This window comes from Anabrus simplex, chromosome 4 (assembly GCF_040414725.1).
Source record: "Anabrus simplex isolate iqAnaSimp1 chromosome 4, ASM4041472v1, whole genome shotgun sequence".
In the NCBI taxonomy this organism is placed as follows: Eukaryota; Metazoa; Arthropoda; class Insecta; order Orthoptera; family Tettigoniidae; genus Anabrus; species Anabrus simplex.
Window position 1 is genome coordinate 326,112,968 of NC_090268.1, and position 22,034 is coordinate 326,135,001.

At 38.6% G+C, this 22,034-nt stretch overlaps 1 protein-coding gene across 1 annotated transcript in view; it reads right to left on the reverse strand.

The window, feature by feature from the left end:
• Positions 1-592: 592 nt before the first annotated feature.
• LOC136872690 (USP6 N-terminal-like protein) overlaps positions 593-22,034 on the reverse strand; it is a 258,189-nt gene continuing 236,747 nt past the window's right edge. The window contains exon 8 of the mRNA XM_067146511.2: positions 593-5,442. Coding sequence (XP_067002612.1) covers positions 4,925-5,442 — 518 coding nt within the window. The 3' untranslated portion in view covers positions 593-4,924. The remainder of the gene's footprint in view (positions 5,443-22,034) is intronic.

Consider the following 22,034-nt stretch of genomic DNA (forward strand, 5'->3'; position numbering starts at 1 on the left):
GAATGCTCGTTCATAAGGGTATTTCTCAATTGAGAAGCCTTATGCAGGTAACTGTGCAGCTTATCCAGTGTGTTTGATTCTACCTACATGTGAAATCACAGCTGTACATATTTTGTCATTATTTTGAAAAATATGTCAGAGAAAACACATTTTAATCTGATGAAATGGAGAAAACATGTTCCAAAACACATAAGACTGTTTTTCTGTTAGTTTCTAATTCAATTATTATTTTGAGATACGAAGGATGTTTAAAAAAATATCTAATTTCAATTATGAACAGAATATTAATTAAACATAGCACTTAAACCAAAACATTACATATTATTAACTATTAAATGATTAAGGTACTTAAAGCCTCTGCAATCCTACCTACCTATTCACTGAGGCAGTATCTCCCTCTGTGGGTCTCTGGTAGTGTCGGCTTCCAGTGTGGCCTCAAACCCAGCAGAGGCAGTCGGATTTTTGAAGTGCAGAATAAGTCTATTTGGTACCATACAATGTACGATGTTGGCATGTAAAAGATTTCTGGTGACACATTTGATGTTTACCTGACAAAATTAATTAAAACTCAGCCATAGATGAGCAAGAGAAATTAAATTTATTTTGACATCTAGTAGGCCTAGAGTTAAACAAAACATCAAAATTGATGAGTAGGCAGTCAAATGACATCAAATTAAAATGTCTGCACATGACAGCCGAGGCCATATGATTAATGTTATCACTGAGGCAGTCATATTTGTTTGATCATCCTCTGTTACTGGAACATTATCATGAACTACAATGTTATTGTAAAATTCTAGTTCTTTATTTTGCTTTACTTGATTTTTCCCCTCCTTTCACAGCATCGAAATCCATCCTGTCACTAACAAACAATGTGACAACTGACACTAATTCACAACAAAGTTGGAACAATCAAAGATACCAATGTTGCAGTGCATTGTAGTAATTATAGTCTGATACAGCTGGCTTTCTCGAGAACTCACAATATGAACCACTTACATTCCACTAAGATGAGGAAAAACTATTGTTTCTTTTTTCATTTACGTTGCACCAACACAGACAGTTCTTAACGCGGCAATGGAATAGGAATGGACTTGGACTGTGAAGGAAGCGACCATGGCCTTAATTAAGGTACAGCCCAAGCATTTACCTAGTGAAAAGAGGAAATCACCAAAAACCATCTGCAGGGCTGCAGACATTGGAGTTTGAACCCACCATCTCCCGGATGCAAGCTCACAGCTATGTGACCCAAATTACGTGGCCAACTCATTCGATAAGCATTTTGTAATGCCAACGCTGCCAATTTAAAGTCTACATGCATGTATAAAAAGTGTTTTTGAAATAAATGGAGAAAACTCATTTCGAAACAATACTTCTCAAATCATCCATGGGTGTGTTATTGTTTTCATCCTGAATCCCTATTTAGCAACTAACTACTTTATGACTAACATTTTTATTATTATAAAAATAATATTAATTAACAAACATAACAATTAATAAATAATCATAAATGGCTCAGAGATAACAAAAAAGAAATTAAACAGAAGTCTCTGTCTGTAAATTAGCTGAAATGAATGAGTACGGAAATTATACTGGGAAATATTTTCCAAGGTTATATACAAGTGTTGTTCACTGGGAAGCTCCAGTTTAGTTCTCGACAAAAAAGGACAATTTTCCTATAACAAAATCCATCACATATTTGGGATATGTCATGTTGCTCTCAAAATCAGACATGGAGTAAGCAATATAAGGACATAATATTTCATAAGAGAGTGAGATTAAGAAGATACCCAACATATTTCAAACTAAAACCTTTGGTTTAAAATGAAAAGAAACCAAGCACTTTTGTCAGTCATTGGTTCCTTCCATGCTATATCAGTCTAAGAATTAAACAAGTGTCCAATGTTCTTATACCATGTTCCAAGTACCAAATTATTACTTTCAAAAGATCTACATGAGGTATCTAGAGTTAGGACATATGCTTCCACTGATTTGCATGGCCCACAGAAGGAAAATTAATTTTTCATTCACTAATACGGCTCCAGCAAAATTTAAATTTCGATATGGGATGTGTCAGAGAAAATATGTTTACATAACACCAACCAACCATACACAGAGAATATTACTGTATTTCTGCATGAATTCTAATGAAGTTAAATTTTTAAACTCTCAGTTGAAATCACAGACTTCTACATCATGTCTAAACATGTCAAAAAGGTAAGCACCATAAATCCACAAAACTTCCCCAGTTCTACAGACAGTTTAGGAACATACTAACAATGAATAGTTCAAATATCCCAAAATGAAACTAAAAACTTCCTGTAGATATTTAAACAAGTCACACAGTATACTTCACAATCAATTCCAAAGTCTATGGTTATATTTTAGTTGTCCAGGAAAGTAATTACACAAAAAACCTCATGGAAAAATTCTTTCTCGTTATACTAAAAATAAGGCTGCATTCCACGTTGAACACAGTCAACTATTGCCACATTATGACAGAGCTTCAGGAAATCTTGTCTGTACATTAGAAAATACCTAAATATCAGGTACACTTTGTGCATCACAAGTGGATCTGTCACATTTGGCCCAAGTTATGTTCAAGTGGATTACAACTATAAAGAATTACAAAAGCAAGGCTCAGTATCATCTTTTTCTCTTCCATGGAGAACAGACTGATGAATTCAGAGGCTGTTAAATAATAAAGTATTCTCAAATTAAAAGAAACAAATCCACATACACTTCCACTACAACTACTACCAATATTGCACTATTTGTTGCTTAGGCATCATCACAAAAGTGCATCATTGTATGACCTAACTAAGAACAACAAAAATGGGCCACAATGTTCTAAGACATATCCCCTTTACATGTAAACAATGCAATATCAATGGATCCACAAAAAGAAGAGCTGCTTTTAACTCAACAGTTACTTTCTTTAATATAAATACTGAACAGGTATAATGGAAATAATAAAATGAGCTCTTACTAGTAAAGATAGGAATTGTTACAACAGCTATGGCACAACACAAACTTTACTATGTTGGTAACATTCCATGAAATGGAGCTCAAAGAATAATGTAATCATCAAGCTGGAGTCTTAACAGCAAAACTACAACATATTGAACACTTGATCGATAGCCAGCATACCTCCAATCCTGATCACCATACTTGTCATAATTTTTCATACAAAACTAGTTCCATTTGTTCGACTGCTCATTCATGATTTACTACAGCAGAATCCCACTAATCCAAAATTTTGATTGATCCAAACTAACATTTTTAAAGTACCAACGTCATAATGAAATTTTAAAAATGCAATTATGAATGAAAATTATTTGTACTTTTATTATCCGTGTATGAAATCAATATAAGATAATACTGCAATCTGTGTTGCAATAGTAATTTGAGGTGGAAATCGAAGTAAAATAATGTAGTGAAATTAATTCAGTTTCACAGTGACTGGTTACACAGAAATTAATAAAAAACGCTTCACATATATCTGCCACTAGTTATTTCTCTTCACAAAGTCAGTTATTCCTGTTTGTTTATTACATGCCAATCTTCTTAGTTACGGCACAACAATAGATTCTGGAAGAAAATTCTGATAATGCAAAATTTTGTCAATCCAGTTCCAATTAGATCGGATCAGCAGGATTCTAGACTCTACTGTATATAATGAAGTTGGAAAACATATAATGTAATGAAAGAACTACATATTAAGGTAAGGATGTTACCTTGAGTTCTCTTACAATGATGAAGATGATATTTGTTACTGTAAAATGTGTGTGTTAGTTTTGTATTCAGCCTGACAATGTTAAAGAGCATTTATTTTACATTTTTGTCATTTGAGAGTGAGAATACTCCCATTACACACATGAATTTGCTGGGCAAACTAGTGCTAGGGTTTTACTGTCACACAGGGAAGATAATACATTCAAGCCAAGATCTTGCTTCCAACTGATTATTGCCAAACTGCAATTAAACACACTCCCAGTTCAACAAAGTGTGACTGAAGGAAGAATTTAAGCCGAGAACTAGGGGTAATGGAAGTCAGACACCTTGTTGTCTAGTCACACAGTGTAACAAATCAGTCATGTATTGAAATTTATATTCTGTGTCAGACACTATACATATTCTACCTGTTTATTTTGTGGGAGACTGTGAAACATATAACAATACTACTAACTGTGCATGCAGAAATTTGATTTCTTTCAGAATACTATTTCACAAATACTATGTTATTGTTACACATGCATCTTGATCAGTATTGAATTGTAATAATAAACATACTGTAAGATCTATGATTATCTTCCCTGAAATGTGTGTTGGCAGCATGTGAAAGAAAAACTTCAATTATGATTTAAGCTACAACAGACCTGTTTGTAGCAGAGAATGAAATATGGTTCTTTGGGCACAGTAGGTCAGTACTTGCTACTGTAACTGTCAGACTCCAACTTTCATAATAATTACATACTTCTAATATTATGGAGTAATATCCAACACTTAGAGGTGACAATAGGAAGGTTATGAGAATAAAATGAGAAAGGAATGGTATGAGTAATAACATCAGAGAGAAGTACACTGGAAAGTAACACTGCTTCAATATTGCTTTTGAGTATAGTACTATGATAGCCAAAGCAATGTTGAGGCAATATGGAATGAAGGTTAAGGTTAGATTATGGAGTATACAATTTAACTCTCACACTGAACCTTAGCAAGCCAATCACACAGAGACTTCTAATAGCAACAAACAAGATTGATTACACAGCACTGTGTGTGTGTAAGAGGAACTATGCTTCTTACATAGGCCTCTGTTGAGTATTTAAGATTTTGTTGAAGTAGGCCATAGGGTCATCTTCAGTTTCAATGCCACAGTAAGAAAGAGTAAACTTTTGAGTACTGTCTGTGCTTTACTCACTAATCATTTCAGATCAATTTCTGGACTGTCAATGCGGAACGGTTTGATGAGTTGTCCATGTTCTACAATGGGAGTCTGCTCTTCCTGGTTGTCTATACGGATACGGATCTTGTTTTGGTCATGCAGGGGGCGGGGAAGGGAACGTGGGACATCACCATTCTGTGGAGAAGCAGTAGGAGTGGGTGATGAGGATGCATATGGGACATATATTCTAACCACATCAGGACTAGGAGCATGTGGGGTGGCACGTGGCGTGGAGTGAGCCGAGGGACCCCTCTGAACACTGCCAGGATGTCCAATACCAGAACCACCAGAACTTGCTCCACCTGCACTTCCATCTGATGCATTACTATGAGTGTCTAAACTATTGTCCAAGGCTTGAGAACGAGTAGTAGTGGAGAACACTGATAAGTCCGCAGTGGATGTCACACTTGTGTCGGCAAGAGAACGGCGTGAACCACCATGGTGATCTAATAGAGAACTTGCATCATCGATACTTGGATCAAATGAAAATTTGGAACCTGAAAAAGGTAAAAACAAATAAAACTGTTAAAAAATCCATTATTATGCAGGACAGTGCAACATTCTATTTTAAGAATTCTGTTTAATAACATATATTTTTGTGTACTGAGGCACTGTGTTTAAGGACCAAACAAAGTCAATCACTCTAAAAATAAGTTAGCTTTTATTTAAGATAATTGTTGCGCAATGGAGCAAGAGAGTGGATAATTTTAATCTCAAACTTTTATCATCATTTGACAATCACTGGATCCACTATTAATGTCAGCCTCATAAAATAATGCTTCATTTCAGTAATAAATCAATTTAATTATTTTTCTGATAAAAGATTTGGATGGTGTAACATCTGACTGGTGATATTTATGTTATTCTGCTTTGTTCTAATCTATCTTTCAAATGATTTGTGATGACTGGGGCTCAAAAGTTTATGACCTAAAGAAGTACAAAATAAGCAAGAAAATATGCCCTAAAAACTTGCTAAATATAACCTAAAAACAGAAAAATATGACATGCAATTTAAGAATAAGTTTCAAGTATTACTAACACAGTCTTGAGTACCAAAAAATGATTACCGGTAATACAGCAGATGTATTTAATCAATCAATGTGACAGAGCTACAGTACATTAAAACTTATAAAATTCATTCAGCATCACACCCTTGAAGCGTAGTTCTCACTTGGTTTTTCTAAAAAGAAAACCAAGAAACTAAGTATTAGCATGCTTCTTTTTGTATCTGTCAGCATAAGATAGTAGGCACTGCCTAACAGGAAGTTTACCGTGTTCATTATCGTGTGTGTACCTCTAAGTTTCTTCCCTGCCATCATTGCATATAACCTATAAATCTCATTATTTTATCCCGTATTGGCTTTAACAACTAAGGTCAAAGGATTTTCCCATTTTCCAATACTTATTTTATTTGTGTAGCTAATTTTTATGCGTAACATGTGTCAGCTTAAATTCCACCTGAACATTACAAGAACATGTTTCATTCCATTTTGGAACATCTTCAGCTTAAAAAAACGTATATTAAGTACAAATATTGGCACATATAAAATATTGAGAATATTAAAGGTGATAATGAAGTTTAAATGATCTTTGTAGAGAATTAAAACACCAAACACATCATTGCAAGTATTGATAATATAGTTTGTTGTGACATTACCGGTAGTCTTTAAAGTAAAGTAAAGTAAAGTAAAGTAAAGTAAAGTAAAGTACACACATACATACATACATACATACATACATACATAATCATTATAGACTGTTATGCCTTTCAGCGTTCAGTCTGCAAGCCTCTGTGAATTTACTAAACGTCGCCACAATCCTTGATTTGCAACTAGTGTTGTGGCCTCATTTAGTTTCATACCTCTTATCTTTAAATCGTTAGAAACCGAGTCTGACCATCGTCGCCTTGGGCTACCTCTACTTCTCTTACCCTCCACAGCAGAGTCCATTATTCTCCTAGGTAACCTATCCTCCTCCATTCGCCTCAGATGACCCCACCACTGAAGCCGGTTTATGTGTACAGCTTCATCCATCGAGTTCATTCCTAAATTAGCCATTATCTCCTCATTCTGAGCACCCTCCTGCCATTGTTCCCACCTATTTGTACCAGCAATCATTCTTGCTACTTTCATGTCTGTTATTTCTAACTGATGAATAAGATACCCTGAGTCCACCCAGCTTTCACTCCCGTAAAGCAAAGTTGGTCTGAAAACAGACCGATATAAAGATAGTTTCGTCTGGGAGCTCACTTCCTTCTTACAGAATACTGTTGATCACAACTGCGAGCTCACTGCATTAGCTTTATGACACCTTGATTCAATCTCACTTACCATGTTGCCATCCTGGGAGAACACACAACCTAAATACTTTAAATTATCGACCTGTTCTAGCTTAGTATCACCAATCTAACATTCATTTCTGTTGAATTTCTTCACCAGTGGTCCATAACCTGTTAGAGGAGAGGTCCTCACTTGGACTATGTGCAAGTAGGGCAGCATCCTGCTTCATGAATTTACCGAGCTCAGAACATTTTAAGCAAGCCTCGGACCTATGGGAGTAATGCAGTCCCACTCCCATTTGACAGGCGAGGGACTCCTTGGAAACAACTTGGCGAACGAAATGGAATTCGATGGGGAGCTATCAATATTAATGGGGCTTATGGAAGAAAGAAGGTAGAACTGGCTGAGTCAGCAAAGAGGATGCATCTGGATGTGCTAGGAGTAAGTGATATTCGGGTAAGGGGAGATAATGAGGAAGAGATAGAAGATTATAAAGTGTACTTGACGGGTGTTAGAAAGGGAAGGGCAGAGTCTGGGGTAGGGCTCTTTATCAGGAATACAATTACACGCAACATAGTTTCTGTTAGGCACGTAAATGAGCGAATGATGTGGGTAGATTTGTCAGTTGGAGGAATTAGGACAAGAATTGTGTTCGTGTATTCACCATGTAAGGGCGCAATGAGGATGAAGTTGACAAGTTTTATGAAGCACTGAGTGACATCGTGGTCAGGGTCAACAACAAGGATAGAGTAGTGCTAATGGGCAATTTCAATGCGAGAGTTGGGAATAGAACTGAAGGATATGAAAGGGTGATTGGTAAATGTGGAGAAGATATGGAAGCTAATGGGAATGGGAAGCGTTTACTGGACTTCTGTGCTAGTATGGGTTTAGCTGTTACGAATACATTCTTCAAGCATAAGGCTATTCACCGCTACACATGGGAGGCTAGGAGTACCAGATCCATAATAGACTATATCTTAACAGACTTCGAATTCAGGAAATCTGTTAGGAATGTATGAGTTTTTCGCAGATTTTTCGATGATACAGACCACTATCTGATCTGTAGTGAACTAAGTATCTTTAGGCCTAGGGTAGAGAAAGTGAAATCTGTCTGCAAACGAATAAGGGTAGAAAATCTCCAGGACGAGGAAATTAGACAGAAGTACATGGATATGATTAGTGAGAAGTTTCGAACAGTAGACAGTAAGCAGGTTCAGGATATAGAAAGTGAATGGGTGGCATACAGGGATGCTGTAGTAGAAACAGCAAGGGAATGCCTTGGAACAACTGTGTGTAACGATGGGAAAAGGCGAACATCTTGGTGGAATGATGAAGTGAGAGCAGCCTGTAAACGTAAAAAGAAGGCTTATCAGAAATGGCTCCAAACAAGGGCCGAGGCAGACAGGGATTTGTACGTAGATAAAAGAAACAGAGCGAAACAAATAGTTGTTGAATCCAAAAAGAAGTCGTGGGAAGATTTTGGTAATAACCTGGAAAGGCTAGGTCAAGCAGCAGGGAAACCTTTCTGGACAGTAATAAAGAATCTTAGGAAGGGAGGGAAAAAGGAAATGAACAGTGTTTTGAGTAATTCAGGTGAACTCATAACAGATCCCAGGGAATCACTGGAGAGGTGGAGGGAATATTTTGAACATCTTCTCAATGTAAAAGAAAATCATCCTGATGGTGTTGTGAACAGCGAAGCTCAAGGGGAGGAGGAAAATGATGTTGGTGAAATTATGCTTGAGGAAGTGGAAAGGATGGTAAATAAACTCCATTGTCATAAAGCAGCAGGAATAGATGAAATTAGACCTGAAATGGTGAAGTATAGTGGGAAGGCAGGGATGAAATGGCTTCATAGAGTAGTAAAATTAGCGTGGAATGTTGGTAAGGTACCTTCAGATTGGTCAAAAGCAGTAATTGCACCTATCTACAAGCAAGGGAACAGGAAGGATTGCAACAACTATCGAGGTATCTCATTGATTAGTATACCAGGCAAAGTATTCACAGGCATCTTGGAAGGGAGGGTGCGATCAGTCGTTGAGAGGAAGTTGGATGAAAACCAGTGTGGTTTCAGACCACAGAGAGGCTGTCAGGATCAGATTTTCAGTATGCGCCAGGTAATTGAAAAATGCTACGAAAGGAATAGGCAATTGTGTTTATGTTTCGTAGATCTAGAGAAAGCATATGACAGGGTACCGAGGGAAAAGATGTTCGCTATACTGGAGGACTATGGAATTAAAGGTAGATTATTAAAATCAATCAAAGGCATTTATGTTGACAATTGGGCTTCAGTGAGAATTGATGGTAGAATGAGTTCTTGGTTCAGGGTACTTATAGGGGTTAGGCAAGGCTGTAATCTTTCACCTTTGCTGTTCATAGTTTACATGGATCATCTGCTGAAAGGTATAAAATGGCAGGGAGGGATTCACTTAGGTGGAAATGTAGTAAGCAGTTTGGCCTATGCTGACGACTTGGTCTTAATGGCAGACTGTGCCGAAAGCCTGCAGTCTAATATCTTGGAACTTGAAAATAGGTGCAATGAGTATGGTATGAAAATTAGCCTCTCGAAGACTAAATTGATGTCAGTAGGTAAGAAATTCAACAGAATTGAATGTCAGATTGGTGATACAAAGCTAGAACAGGTCGATAATTTCAAGTATTTAGGTTGTGTGTTCTCCCAGGACGGTAATATAGTAAGTGAGATTGAATCAAGGTGTAGTAAAGCTAATGCAGTGAGCTCGCAGTTGCGATCAGCAGTATTCTGTAAGAAGGAAGTCAGCTCCCAGACGAAACTATCTTTACATCGGTCTGTTTTCAGACCAACATTGCTTTACGGGAGTGAACGCTGGGTGGAATCAGGATATCTTATTCATTTAGAAGTAACAGACATGAAAGTAGCAAGAATGATTGCTGGTACAAACAGGTGGGAACAATGGCAGGAGGGTACTCGGAATGAGGAGATAGAGGCTAATTTAGGAATGAACTCTATGGATGAAGCTGTACGCATAAACCAGCTTCGGTGGTGGGGTCATGTGAGGCGAATGGAGGAGGATAGGTTACCTAGGAGAATAATGGACTCTGCTATGGAGGGTAAGAGAAGTAGAGGTAGACCAAGACGACGATGGTTAGACTCGGTTTCTAACGATTTAAAGATAAGAGGTATGGAACTAAACGAAGCCACAACACTAGTTGCAAATCAAGGATTGTGGCGACGTTTAGTAAATTCTCAGAGGCTTGCAGACTGAACGCTGAAAGGCATAACAGTCTATAATGATAATGTATGTATGTATGTTCTTACCTACTGACATTAATTTAGTCTTCGAGAGGCTAATTTTCATACCATACTCAATATACCTATTTTCAAGTTCCAAGATATTAGACTGCAGGCTTTCGGCACAATCTGCCATTAAGACCAAGTCGTCAGCATAGTCCAGAGTAAAGTAAAGTAAAGTAAATATGTTGTTGATATTATACAATGAACGTTCCATTAATCAGTTAGCTCATAATCAGTCAGTCAGCTGATGGCTTAAGGAAAGGAAGACCCCCACCAACATCTCTTTATTCTTAATCAGGTATTATAATCAACTAAGGTTCTGATTTTAAGAAGTTTCCTCCAGTTGTTATAGTTTAAAATTCAAAACTTGGTACTTATTACAAATTAATGGAATGTACATTGTATAATATCAACAACATTTTTACATTTAGAAGAACCTAGCACACAGGGGCGAAACCCTGGCAACCAGGAATGAGTTAGCTGGAAAATTTATAATGCCCAATAACGGACCATTTTTATTGGTATTATAAATTTACTAATTCGGGGCAAATATTTCAGATTCCCTATGGGAATCAACATCTATATCATCTGATGGCCAAGCAGGCATCAATTTTTGGTAGTGAAACAAAGTCTCTCATAGTGCATCGACACTGCTGGTGGCTTCAAGTAGCCTACGCAGTGGCCTCCACGGTATGCACTAGCCATGCGTCTTGGTAGGTGTGCTAGGTACCAACTGATGAGCCCAATCTAGCACATGAGGGCGAAACGCTGGCAACCAGGAATGAGTTAGCTGGAAAATTTATAATGTCCAATAACGGGCCATTTATAATGGTATTATAAATTTACTCATTCGGCACAAATATTTCAGATTCCCTATGGAAATCAACATTAATATCACGTTTGTATATGCATAAAAACTAGCTATAAACATAAAATAATTTATTGGAAGGTGGGAAAAATGCTTTGACCTTAATCACTGCACATCACGGCCATGAGCATTCTCAGTTTGCCAAAAAGAACTCTCCTTCGAAGGTCACTCAGGACGTGGTGTCCAAAGTAGAACAAGCAATGTGTCAGTAATGGTGAAAAAGAAACTCAGTAAGGTACCGAGTGCAAATGAGGAATAAGCATACCAAAAATGTCAAAAAGTATTGCAATTGTAGAATGGTCAGCAGCATCTAGAATCTCTGAATCAAGTAAAAGTATATCCCCTGGATGATCTACGAGAAGAGTGCCAATTAAAACATTCACAACATACCTCCCACAAACATCCACAATTTCATCAAGATACCTAGAGGCTCTTGTAGCCTACACTAATTCTAATTTTCCAAATAGAGTGTGTGACTCTGGACTGGAGCAAATTTAAAATTTAACAACTATGGCATTCAGGGTAAACTGCTGGCATGGCTGAGGTCATTTTTGGTGGGTCGAACGCAATGTGTTGTGTAGGGAGGAGCCAAATCAGACCAAACCACAATTACTTCTGAAGTAATTCAGGGCAGTGTAATAGGGCCCCTCCTGTACATGATTTATGCTCTTGACTTATCAGATTGTGTAAATTTGACCATGGCACAGTATGCCGATGACACAGTCATTTACAGAGCCATGAAAAACAAAGATGATAATGTACAATTCCAATCATATCTGGATAGTGTAGCTCTGGGAATAAAATGTGTATAAACATTAGAAGTGTAAATATATAAGACTAAGGAGAGCTAGACAACCAATCCAGAACCAGCCTACTCTATGTGGAATCCAACTACTGCCTTCTAAGTCCATCAAACTGCTCAGTATTCACATTACAGACAATCTAAAATGGAATAAGCACGTGGAGGAAGTGAGGTGTAAGGCATACAGAGCGCTAGGTTTTGTCCATAGATGTCTCTAAGGAGGAAGAAGTATTATCGGCACACTTTTTAGCGATAGATTTACACCCTAGTGCTGAATCGGTAGACCTTGGCAATCTTCAAGATTTGTATTGGCAACCTTTGAACACAAACTATGAATCACTTATGCATCGCTGTGCGACATCTGGCATACACTTGGCATACTAATACTATTGTTGTTTACACAGCAAAGCCAAACTATAGAATTAATGCTAGGAACAAGATTCGCATTGAGAAATGTTATATAGTGTGTGTGTGGCACAGTTGTTGGCTTAAGATAATAAAAGTTCAGAAAATTCATATCGATCGATCATATTATCGATTCAATTCAGATTTCATTTCCATTCAGTTGGCAGTACTACTGGAACTGGGAGAGCAGCCTCCTTACTCCTCACCCCCGTACACAAATCTGTCGCTAAAATGTGTGCCATAATAAAGTCCTATGAACGGCTTATTTTTCCTGGTGCGGCCCATACTTCTATATGGTCTTCCTTCCTGGCATCCAAAGACAACGGAAAATATGAGGAAACTTGAAGGTGTCCAGTGACGAGCAGAACGTATAATTAACATAGCCTTTTAAACACAGCCAGGTCATTGCTACCAGTGAACTCGTTATGTAAACAAATGTTGATAAACTTAACCATGATAGGTTAATATGGTTGTTTGATCCGTATTGACTAGTCTGAATGTATTACAGAACTATTTAGAATAATTTTATTTGAATCCGCCTTGTCAATACATGTAAACAAATAGACGTAGCTTTCCTTAAGAAATCGCTGACAGAAAACACACACTTCTCCCCTTTCCACCCCCTGCAGCTTAATTACCGTTCTGTTAAGAGAGGTCAAGGAGTTACTCTTGTCCCTCCTCTCGCCGGAAACCACCTAATATTTAAATGGATTTTACGTGTGGGCTGCTCGTATCTGGAATCTTCTACCATCTGAAGTAAAACTGCTTCCTCTTCCTCACTTCCTCCTTGCAGCAATGTATATGTAAATAGAAACCCATATGTGATGTATATAACTTGTATAAAATAGAATCGCAAGAAAAATGGGTGCAAGTACAGTTGAATGTGGGCGAATGTGTATGCGTGCATATGTGGGAGTGGTTGAGAATGAGTGTGTATACAGGGGTATTGAAGTGTAAGTATGTCAATTTAAAATTGTCTTATGTACAATTTAAGGAAAACAAATAATAATAATAATAATAATAATAATAATAATAATAATAATAATAATAATAATAATAATAATAATAATAATAATAATAATAATAATAATAATAATAATAATAATTTATTTATTATTGGCAGATAAAAAACATTTTACTGTATCAAACAGATGTGCCTGCTTCTTTGAGAAGACTTTTGATTCCCATAGCTTTCATGCTTAGCTGTAGTGCAGTGCTGTTGCACATTAAATCACTTTACCACCATTACCTTAACTTCATATGCATTACAAAAAAAAAATTCTTTGTCAGTATTGAATATCTCTTCACCAAACTCTCTCACATAATTTGTTTAATTTTACACCTTCACTGCACTTCGCTTTAGGCGCAGTGGGGTTCACTGCAGTACTACAAGTGTGATCAATCTGTTGAAATTTGTTGGTAATGAAAGGGGAAGGGAGCTGCAACCGGACCCATCAAAGATGAACTGGGCGAGAGATAACATGTCATTTGTCCTTTTGTTATGAAGATGCATTTTGGAAAATTAGAATTAATGTTGGAAATAATATAGCCTATATCTGTTGATGAGACTACGGATAATTGTGGGAGTCATTGGCATGTCTCTCGTGGATCACCCGGGCAATGTATTGATTCACAGGTTCTAGATGTCGCTGACCATTCCACAACTTTTGTGGGATGGTTTTTAATTTTGCGCGACTTTTTCTAGCCAAAGAGCAATGTGGGATGGTGAAGTTAAGTGATAATGAATCCTGTTGTTAGTAACTGATGCTACATCATACAGGGTGAAGGTACTCAACCCCAAAATGGTCTGTTTAATGTGTCTTGCTCATGGGTTGCTGAGAAAATACAGCAGAATTTTTTCTGACTTGAACAGTTAATATCAAATGTTAAGAAAATATTCATGAGGGATCTGTTAAGGGCGGCAAAATTCCCAGATCATACACCTTCGCTTCCTCTTCCTCCTCAGTCATTGTTCACCTGGGAGATGTGGCTTAACGCAGTGGAGTACTACTGTGTGCAAGAAATTGTTTCTGCTTTGACAGTAGTGAAGCATCGTCAATCAGAATTGTACAGGATCAGTTTTCCAATGATTTGTTGGGAAAACTAACATATATTACTTCAAATTATTGAGATCTAAAACCAATCTTTCGCCTAGTAAGGGACATGGTATCTAAAGTACAACAAGCTGGGGATAGTGTGACAGTTATAGCGACGAACAAACTCAGCTACTGCTTGCAAATGGGTAATAGGCAACAATGTGCAGAATTAGTGCCAATTTAAAGGGTAGTTGATTTGGCTTAGACACAAATGACCCACAGCTAAGCAGCAGTTAAAATACATGGCTGTGAAGTCATGTGTCATAGAAAGGAGCTTCACCTAATATTAGAAAATACTGAGTGACCTTTGAAGCAGCTTTTGGACAACATGAGAATGCACATGGTCGTGATGTACAATGTTAGCAGAGATGAAGATTAAGAGGTATATACAATACTGAACTCAATAAACTTCCTGCAAGGCAGTGTCTTGTAACTTACGATGACATTTCAAAAAGTATGGTAATTCTCACTACAATCCCTCAATGTGCCTCCATCTGACAATTTGGTACATCCACGCTTAGAAATAACTGATGCCAGGAAAGCGAGAAGAGTAATGAGCGATAGGGCATCCAGTGAGTGGTGTAACTTGCAGCAGAAAGGAAGAGGTGTCTGTTGGTACAATGAATATACTCCTGCCAACTCCTGGATTCGAGATCATCAAGGCTTATCATGTAGTGAATAGCGTGAAGCAATTAAGATGACAGCAAACATTTCAGAAGTTAGATCGGTACCAGGAAGATCTCAGAACGTTGCCTCAAGGAGATTGAAACTCTTTTAAAGTTAAAAACTTCATCACTGATCCGTATTGAACTAATAATTTTTTTTTTTTTGCTAGGGGCTTTACGTCGCACCGACACAGATAGGTCTTATGGCGATGATGGGATAGGAAAGGCCTAGGAGTTGGAAGGAAGCGGCCGTGGCCTTAATTAAGGTATAGCCCCAGCATTTGCCTGGTGTGAAAATGGGAAACCATGGAAAACCATCTTCAGGGCTGCTGATAGTGGGATTCGAACCTACTATCTCCCGGATGCAAGCTCACAACCGCGTGCCTCTACGTGCATGGCCAACTCGCCCAGTGAACTAATAATTACAATGCTAAAAAGAGAAAGATGTTCCACCTATACAATACAATAATATTGTTGCAAGAATTAATGTAGCAACATATTTAATATGTTATGGGACCGGTTTCGACATACGTCCATGTTAAAATTGAATAGGTTGAACCTCTTTATTTATTACTAGCTGATGTACCCATGCTTCGCTACGGGATTCTCAGAAAGACTGACTTGGTGGTTTTCCTAACTGAATTCAACATAGGTCATTACAAAAACGTCAGTAGGAATGTAGCGATTGAAAGCAATGTTATCATATAAAATACTCGATCAAATGAAAAACTGCACACTTTCTCACTTTCAACGAACAGTACTATGGTGCCGATCTAAGAGTCCAAAGTTCCAGAGCTGGAATAACCAGGTCGCAGTCTGCCGTGAACACTCCTCTGTCATTATTCCGTTAAATATGCACACTTCTCATTCCAATCAGTGGCTCAGATTAGGGATTGTATAGCTCGAATACTATGATGAACCAGTGTGTTACGTACCAGATATATCAAAAAATGTATGAACCAGAGGAATGGCATGCTAAAGAAGAAAGTTATCTTACACCCCTACTACTTCTCACCAATATACAGGCAGGCTGTTACAGTCGGTACGACCAGGCGAGTTGGCCGTGTGGTTAGGGGCGCGCAGCTGTGAGCTTGCATGCGGAAGATAGTGGATTCGAACCCCACTACCGGCAACCCTGAAGATGGTATTCGGGAGATAGTGGGTTCGAGCCCCACTGTCGGCAGCCCTGACGATGGTTTTCCGTGGTTTCCTCATTTTCACACCAGGCAAATGCCGGGACTGTACCTTAATTAAAGCCACGGCCGCTTCCTTCCACTTCCTAGACCTTTCCTATCCCATCATCACCATAAGACATATCTGTGTCAGTGCGACGTTAAGCAAAAAAAAAAAAAAATATATGGTATTCCGTGGTTTCCCATTTTCACACCAGTCACACCAGGCTGTACCTTAAAGCCAAGGCCGCTTCCTTCACACCACTATTCATTTCCTATCCCATCGTCGCCATAAGACATACCTGTGTCGGTGCGACGTCAAGCAAATTAAAAAAAAAAAACTCGGTGCGCTGCAGTAATCCTATCTATCGGGGATGAGAGAGAACAGAAGACAAAAAGCACATCACAACAAACAATGGTCAATGTAATGTTATTGTTGATAAAGTTTATGAGCTTTCTATATTGCAGGCCTTCACATTAGTTTTCTTTCGACTCTGTGATATTAGGGTGTCTTACAAAATTATTTATATCGTAGACTGTAGTTCCTTATTTTCAGAGTTTACAAAACGATTTTCACTAAATTCTGTTTACCCATTTTCTCGTGACTCGGCGCTGATATGGACTTAGTAACAAAAATCGCAATTCATGAATATCTCCGATTATATGCGGTACGGTAACAATGTGTAAGACATAAATGATCGGAAATTTAATAACTTCTTACATAACTACTACTAACTTACGACATAACTAAAGTTATGTTAGTTATGTAGTATTTATCGATACGACCACTAATAACATAAATAATTTGAGAATTACATTTCAGACCTTCCCCTAAACTACCATTTCACTCAGCGTGAATAAAATAATTTATAGCCGAGCTTGTAGTGGTTCATCACCCGTCATTACATACCGATTTTCATTAAATTCTCTTCAGCCGTTTTCTATTGATGCGTGTACAATCATACAGACAGACAGACAGACAGACAGACAGACAGACAGACAGACAGACAGACAGACAGACAGACAGACAGACAGACATACATTACGGAAAAGTAAAAAATGCATTTCCTTGTTACTGTGGACATGACAGATACAGAAATACCATTCTTTTCAAATTCTGAGCAATGTACAGACAAAACTCTTATTTTATATATATAGATTACATTTCAGGCCTTCCCCTAAACTACCATTTCACTCAGTGTGAATAACATTTTTGTTAGCCTAGATTATAGCGACCTATTCCCGGACTTTGCATACCAATTTTCGTGAAGATACGACCACTAATAAAATAAATATGTGTCAATTAAATTTTAGGCCTTCCCCTAAACTACCATTTTTCTCAGCGTGTATAGCCTATATTGTAGCGACTTATTTCCCATCTTTGTCTAGCGATTTTCATTAAGACACGATCACTAATAACATAAATATTTGAGATTAAAATTTCAGGCCTTCCCCTAAACTACCATTTCACTCAGCGTGATTAAAATAATTTATAGCATAGATTGTAGCGGTTCATCACCCGACTTTACATTCCGATTTTCATCAAATTCTCTTCAGCCGTTTTCTCGTGATGCGTGTACATACATACATACATACTGACAGACAGACAGACAGACAGACAGACAGACAGACAGACAGACAGACATTATGGAAAAGTAAAAAATGCATTTTCTTGTTACTGTGGACATGACCGATACAGAAATACCATTCTTTTCAAATTCTGAGCAATGTACAGACAAAACTCTTATTTTATATATATAGATTTCAATTTTAACTGTGATACTTTTCAATACGGAACAATGACATTTTTATCTTTATATGTCCATGTCATCATCAGCCGACACAAAAATGGCAAGAAGTCAACACAATTGTAACACTTATGACACTTTTCTTGAATTAGAAATAGAAGTTCATGTAGAGGTTCTTGAGCACTCTTGTTGCTACATTAATTCGTGCAACAATATTATTGTATTGAATAGGTGGAACATCTTTCTCTTTTTAGCACTGTAACTGAAACTCTTGCACATGTTCTGGGATCTTATCCTCATGGTGAACTATTAAGGAATATGCGTCATCATAACATCCACTCGTTAATTGCGACAACGCTGAAAGACCATGGTTTCCAGGTATTTGAAGAGGTTCATGGCTTAGCGGACAATGGAAGCCACAGAAGGATCGGCATCATTGCTTTCAAGAATAAGATAACAGGTTATATTATCGACCCCACAATTCGCTTTGAAAGCCATAAGTCGCAGCCCTCAGATGTTAACCTCGAGAAGAGGAATATTTACTTACCAACAATTCTTTACTACAGGGAGAAATACCACATAGAGGAAATCGACATAGTAGGTCTGATGATTGGAGCAAGGGGAATGATTCCCATTTTTGCTGCTAATTTCTGGAAACAGATGTCTCTGCCAGTTACAACATTACAGGAGATTGCCATCATAGCCTTAAGGGGCTCACTGATAATTCTAAGAAATCACTGTTATAATTAGGTTACCTTCAACATTTCTCAAGTACAGTATATCTCTCTTCTAAAAATAAATGTAAAAGTATACTTTGTCACAAGGCAGCCTCTGCATGAGAGGAAGTATTTCATAAAATAAAATATTTTTTAAATAGGAAATCTGAGTGAGAGCTGCACCTCAAGGTTATAATACTGAATTAATGTTGACCGTCTTAAGGTGTTGTAGGTCTGTCAATTTGCATGATTAAGTACATCTACTGTATTATCGTTAATCACTTTCTGGTACTCAAGACATTTAATGTTAGTAATACTCTTAATACTTGCTACCTATTCCTAAAATGCATGTCATATTTTGCCATTTTTATGTCATATTTAGCTGGTTTTTTAGGACATATTTGCTTGCTTATTTTGTACTTTTTTAGGTCATCAACTTCTGAACCCTTGCGATGAACTTCTTGTGAATGGGGGTGGTAGAATGCATCCACTGAATCCCCTGCCTGTCATAAGAAGTAACTACACTGCCTGTCAAAAAAAAGTTAAGCACCCAGAAGGAGTGGATTAAGGCTACGGCCGCTTCCTTCCAACTCCTAGCCCTTCCCCGTCCCATCGTCGCCATAAGACCTATCTGTGTCGGTGCGACGTAAAAAAAGCAACTAGCAGAAGGAGTGGTTGAAAGTGAATGAAATTACATATGCTGAAAGACCATGTGCCTTTATTGAACTGATTACAATATGGGATGAAAGAGACTAGGCCATTGACAGTTACAGGTGGAATGTTGGCACAGGTCAGTAGGGTGTTGCACCCCCACCCCTGGCCGCAATGCATGCCCTTATGGGGTTCGGAATGATGTCAAACAACCTTTGGATCCTCTCCTGAGGCAAGTTCGTCCACAGATGTTGCAGCTGTCCCTCCAGATCCCACAGATTGGTACTGGGTTGGAGTCCCCTTCCAATGTCATCCCACACGCATTCAATGATGGAGAGGTCTGGGGATCTTGCTGGCCATGGGAGGACCTCAATATGCTCTAGGCAGTCCATAGACATATGTGCTGTGAGTGGACGTGTATTATCTTGTTAGAACACTGTTCCAGGATGCTGTGCTGTAAGGGGTAGGACATGCAGACGCTGAATGTCTGTGACGTATCGCTTTGCCGTCAAAGTCTGCCGAAGCACTATTAGAGGTGACCTGCACTCATATCCTATGGCTCCCTGCACCATGATGCCAAGGATTACGCCTGTGTGCCTTTCTTCAATGTGACCCTCTGCCGTCGACGCCGCCAAATCCACACACGATGGTCATCGGAGGTTACGGAGAAACGGGACTCTTCACTGAACATGATGCTATGCCAGTCGTCCTCTCCATGCCACTTGAGCAAGGCAGTACTTCAAACTCAGGCATTGGTGTTCTGATGTCAATGGCAACTGACGCATGGGGCCGCAGACCCCCAATCCGGCGGATGCGAGTCGTCGAGGCACTGTGCGGGAACTCACAGGATGTTGTAGACTCCCCAGTACATTTTCGCGTATGGCAGGAGCCGAAGTTATGGGATGCTGCAGTGCTTGGCGCAACATACGGCGGTCCTCCCTTAGGATGGTGTTTCTTGGTGATGCCCTTATGCCCACTGAGTCCAACATCAGGACACATGCCAGGCAATTGGACGATACGATCAACAGCCTCATGCAGTCCTATTATGCAGCCCCTGTCAAATGTTGTCAGTTGATGGATAGGCTAACTCGTCTGCGAGGCATCACGGGTGCTTCGTACTGTCTGCAGTCCTCTCTGCACTCTTCTATAACTGTCTGACTCACAGCAGCTGAATGGTAACAACTTATCAACAACAGGACGGTGCCATCACGAATGCACTCTGGTGGGCGTTCTACATATTACAGATCTAATCAGTTACTCACCCATCAATGGTATGCATGTATACTGAAATGCAATAATATTGGACCACTCCTTCTGGGTGCTTAACTTTTTCTGTCAGGCAGCATAAACGGTGCCCCAGGAGTGTCAACTTGGAAGCATGAGTTGGCGACCATGGGGTTCTTAGCCGAGTCCTGGCATTGCTTCCACTTACTTGTGCCAGGCTCCTCACTGTCATTTATCCTATTCGACCTCCCTCGGTCAACTCTTGTTCTTTTCTGACTCCAACGGCATGAGGTCGAGAAGCCTAGGGAGACTTTCATATTCACGCTGTTCATGGCCCTCGTCTTCCTATGGTCAATACCTTCACTTTTAGAAGTGTCGGATCCCTTCCATTCTCTCTAAATAGTGTTATATGCAGAGGATGGTTGCCTAGTTGTACTTCCTCTTAAAACAATCACCACCACTACTGTATGCAGCAGAATGCCTTGCAATAAATAAGAAGTATCCAATTAAAAAGTCAGAAGCCAAAGAAAGAAAAATCCTGAGAAAGTTCCTAGGACCAATCAGAGAAAATGGTAAATACAGGAGCTGGCATAATTCTTATGGCCACATAACATGTATGAGCTCACAGAGACTGACCAACCAGATCTTTTCCTACTTTGTAAACAAGAAAACCAAGGGACCCTGATTCACTGAAGTTGAAAAAGATCTTCGAGAAATAGGGATGACACATGAAGACATCCAGGAACAGGTTCCTCTCTAGAAACAACTTTGAGCATACCAGTGATTCCAAAAAAAGCCAAAGTTGAAAACATGCAAGAAGTGGACTGATGAAAGACAGGAGGCGCACAGGAAGACTCTGGATGAATGACTGAAAAATAATGCCTAAGCTTGGCATTGATGGACACTGATATTTTGTTGTAGATATCTCTGTTAGCTGATATGCCACTCCTATCTTGATCCTAGATGTAAATCTTAGAGCTGTTAGGTACAATTCCCTCACCTAAGTACTTATATTTTTCTGCCCATTTTATTTTCCCCTGTTCCACAATTAACTTTCTAAGAGCTGGCTCGATATTCATCATAAATTTAATTCTTTTCAAAGGAGATCTGGAGGCCAGCCTTTGCTGCTTGGGTTTTAAGCTGGCTGATTTGTTTTGCAGTGGTATCTAGGGAATCAGAAAATATCCTA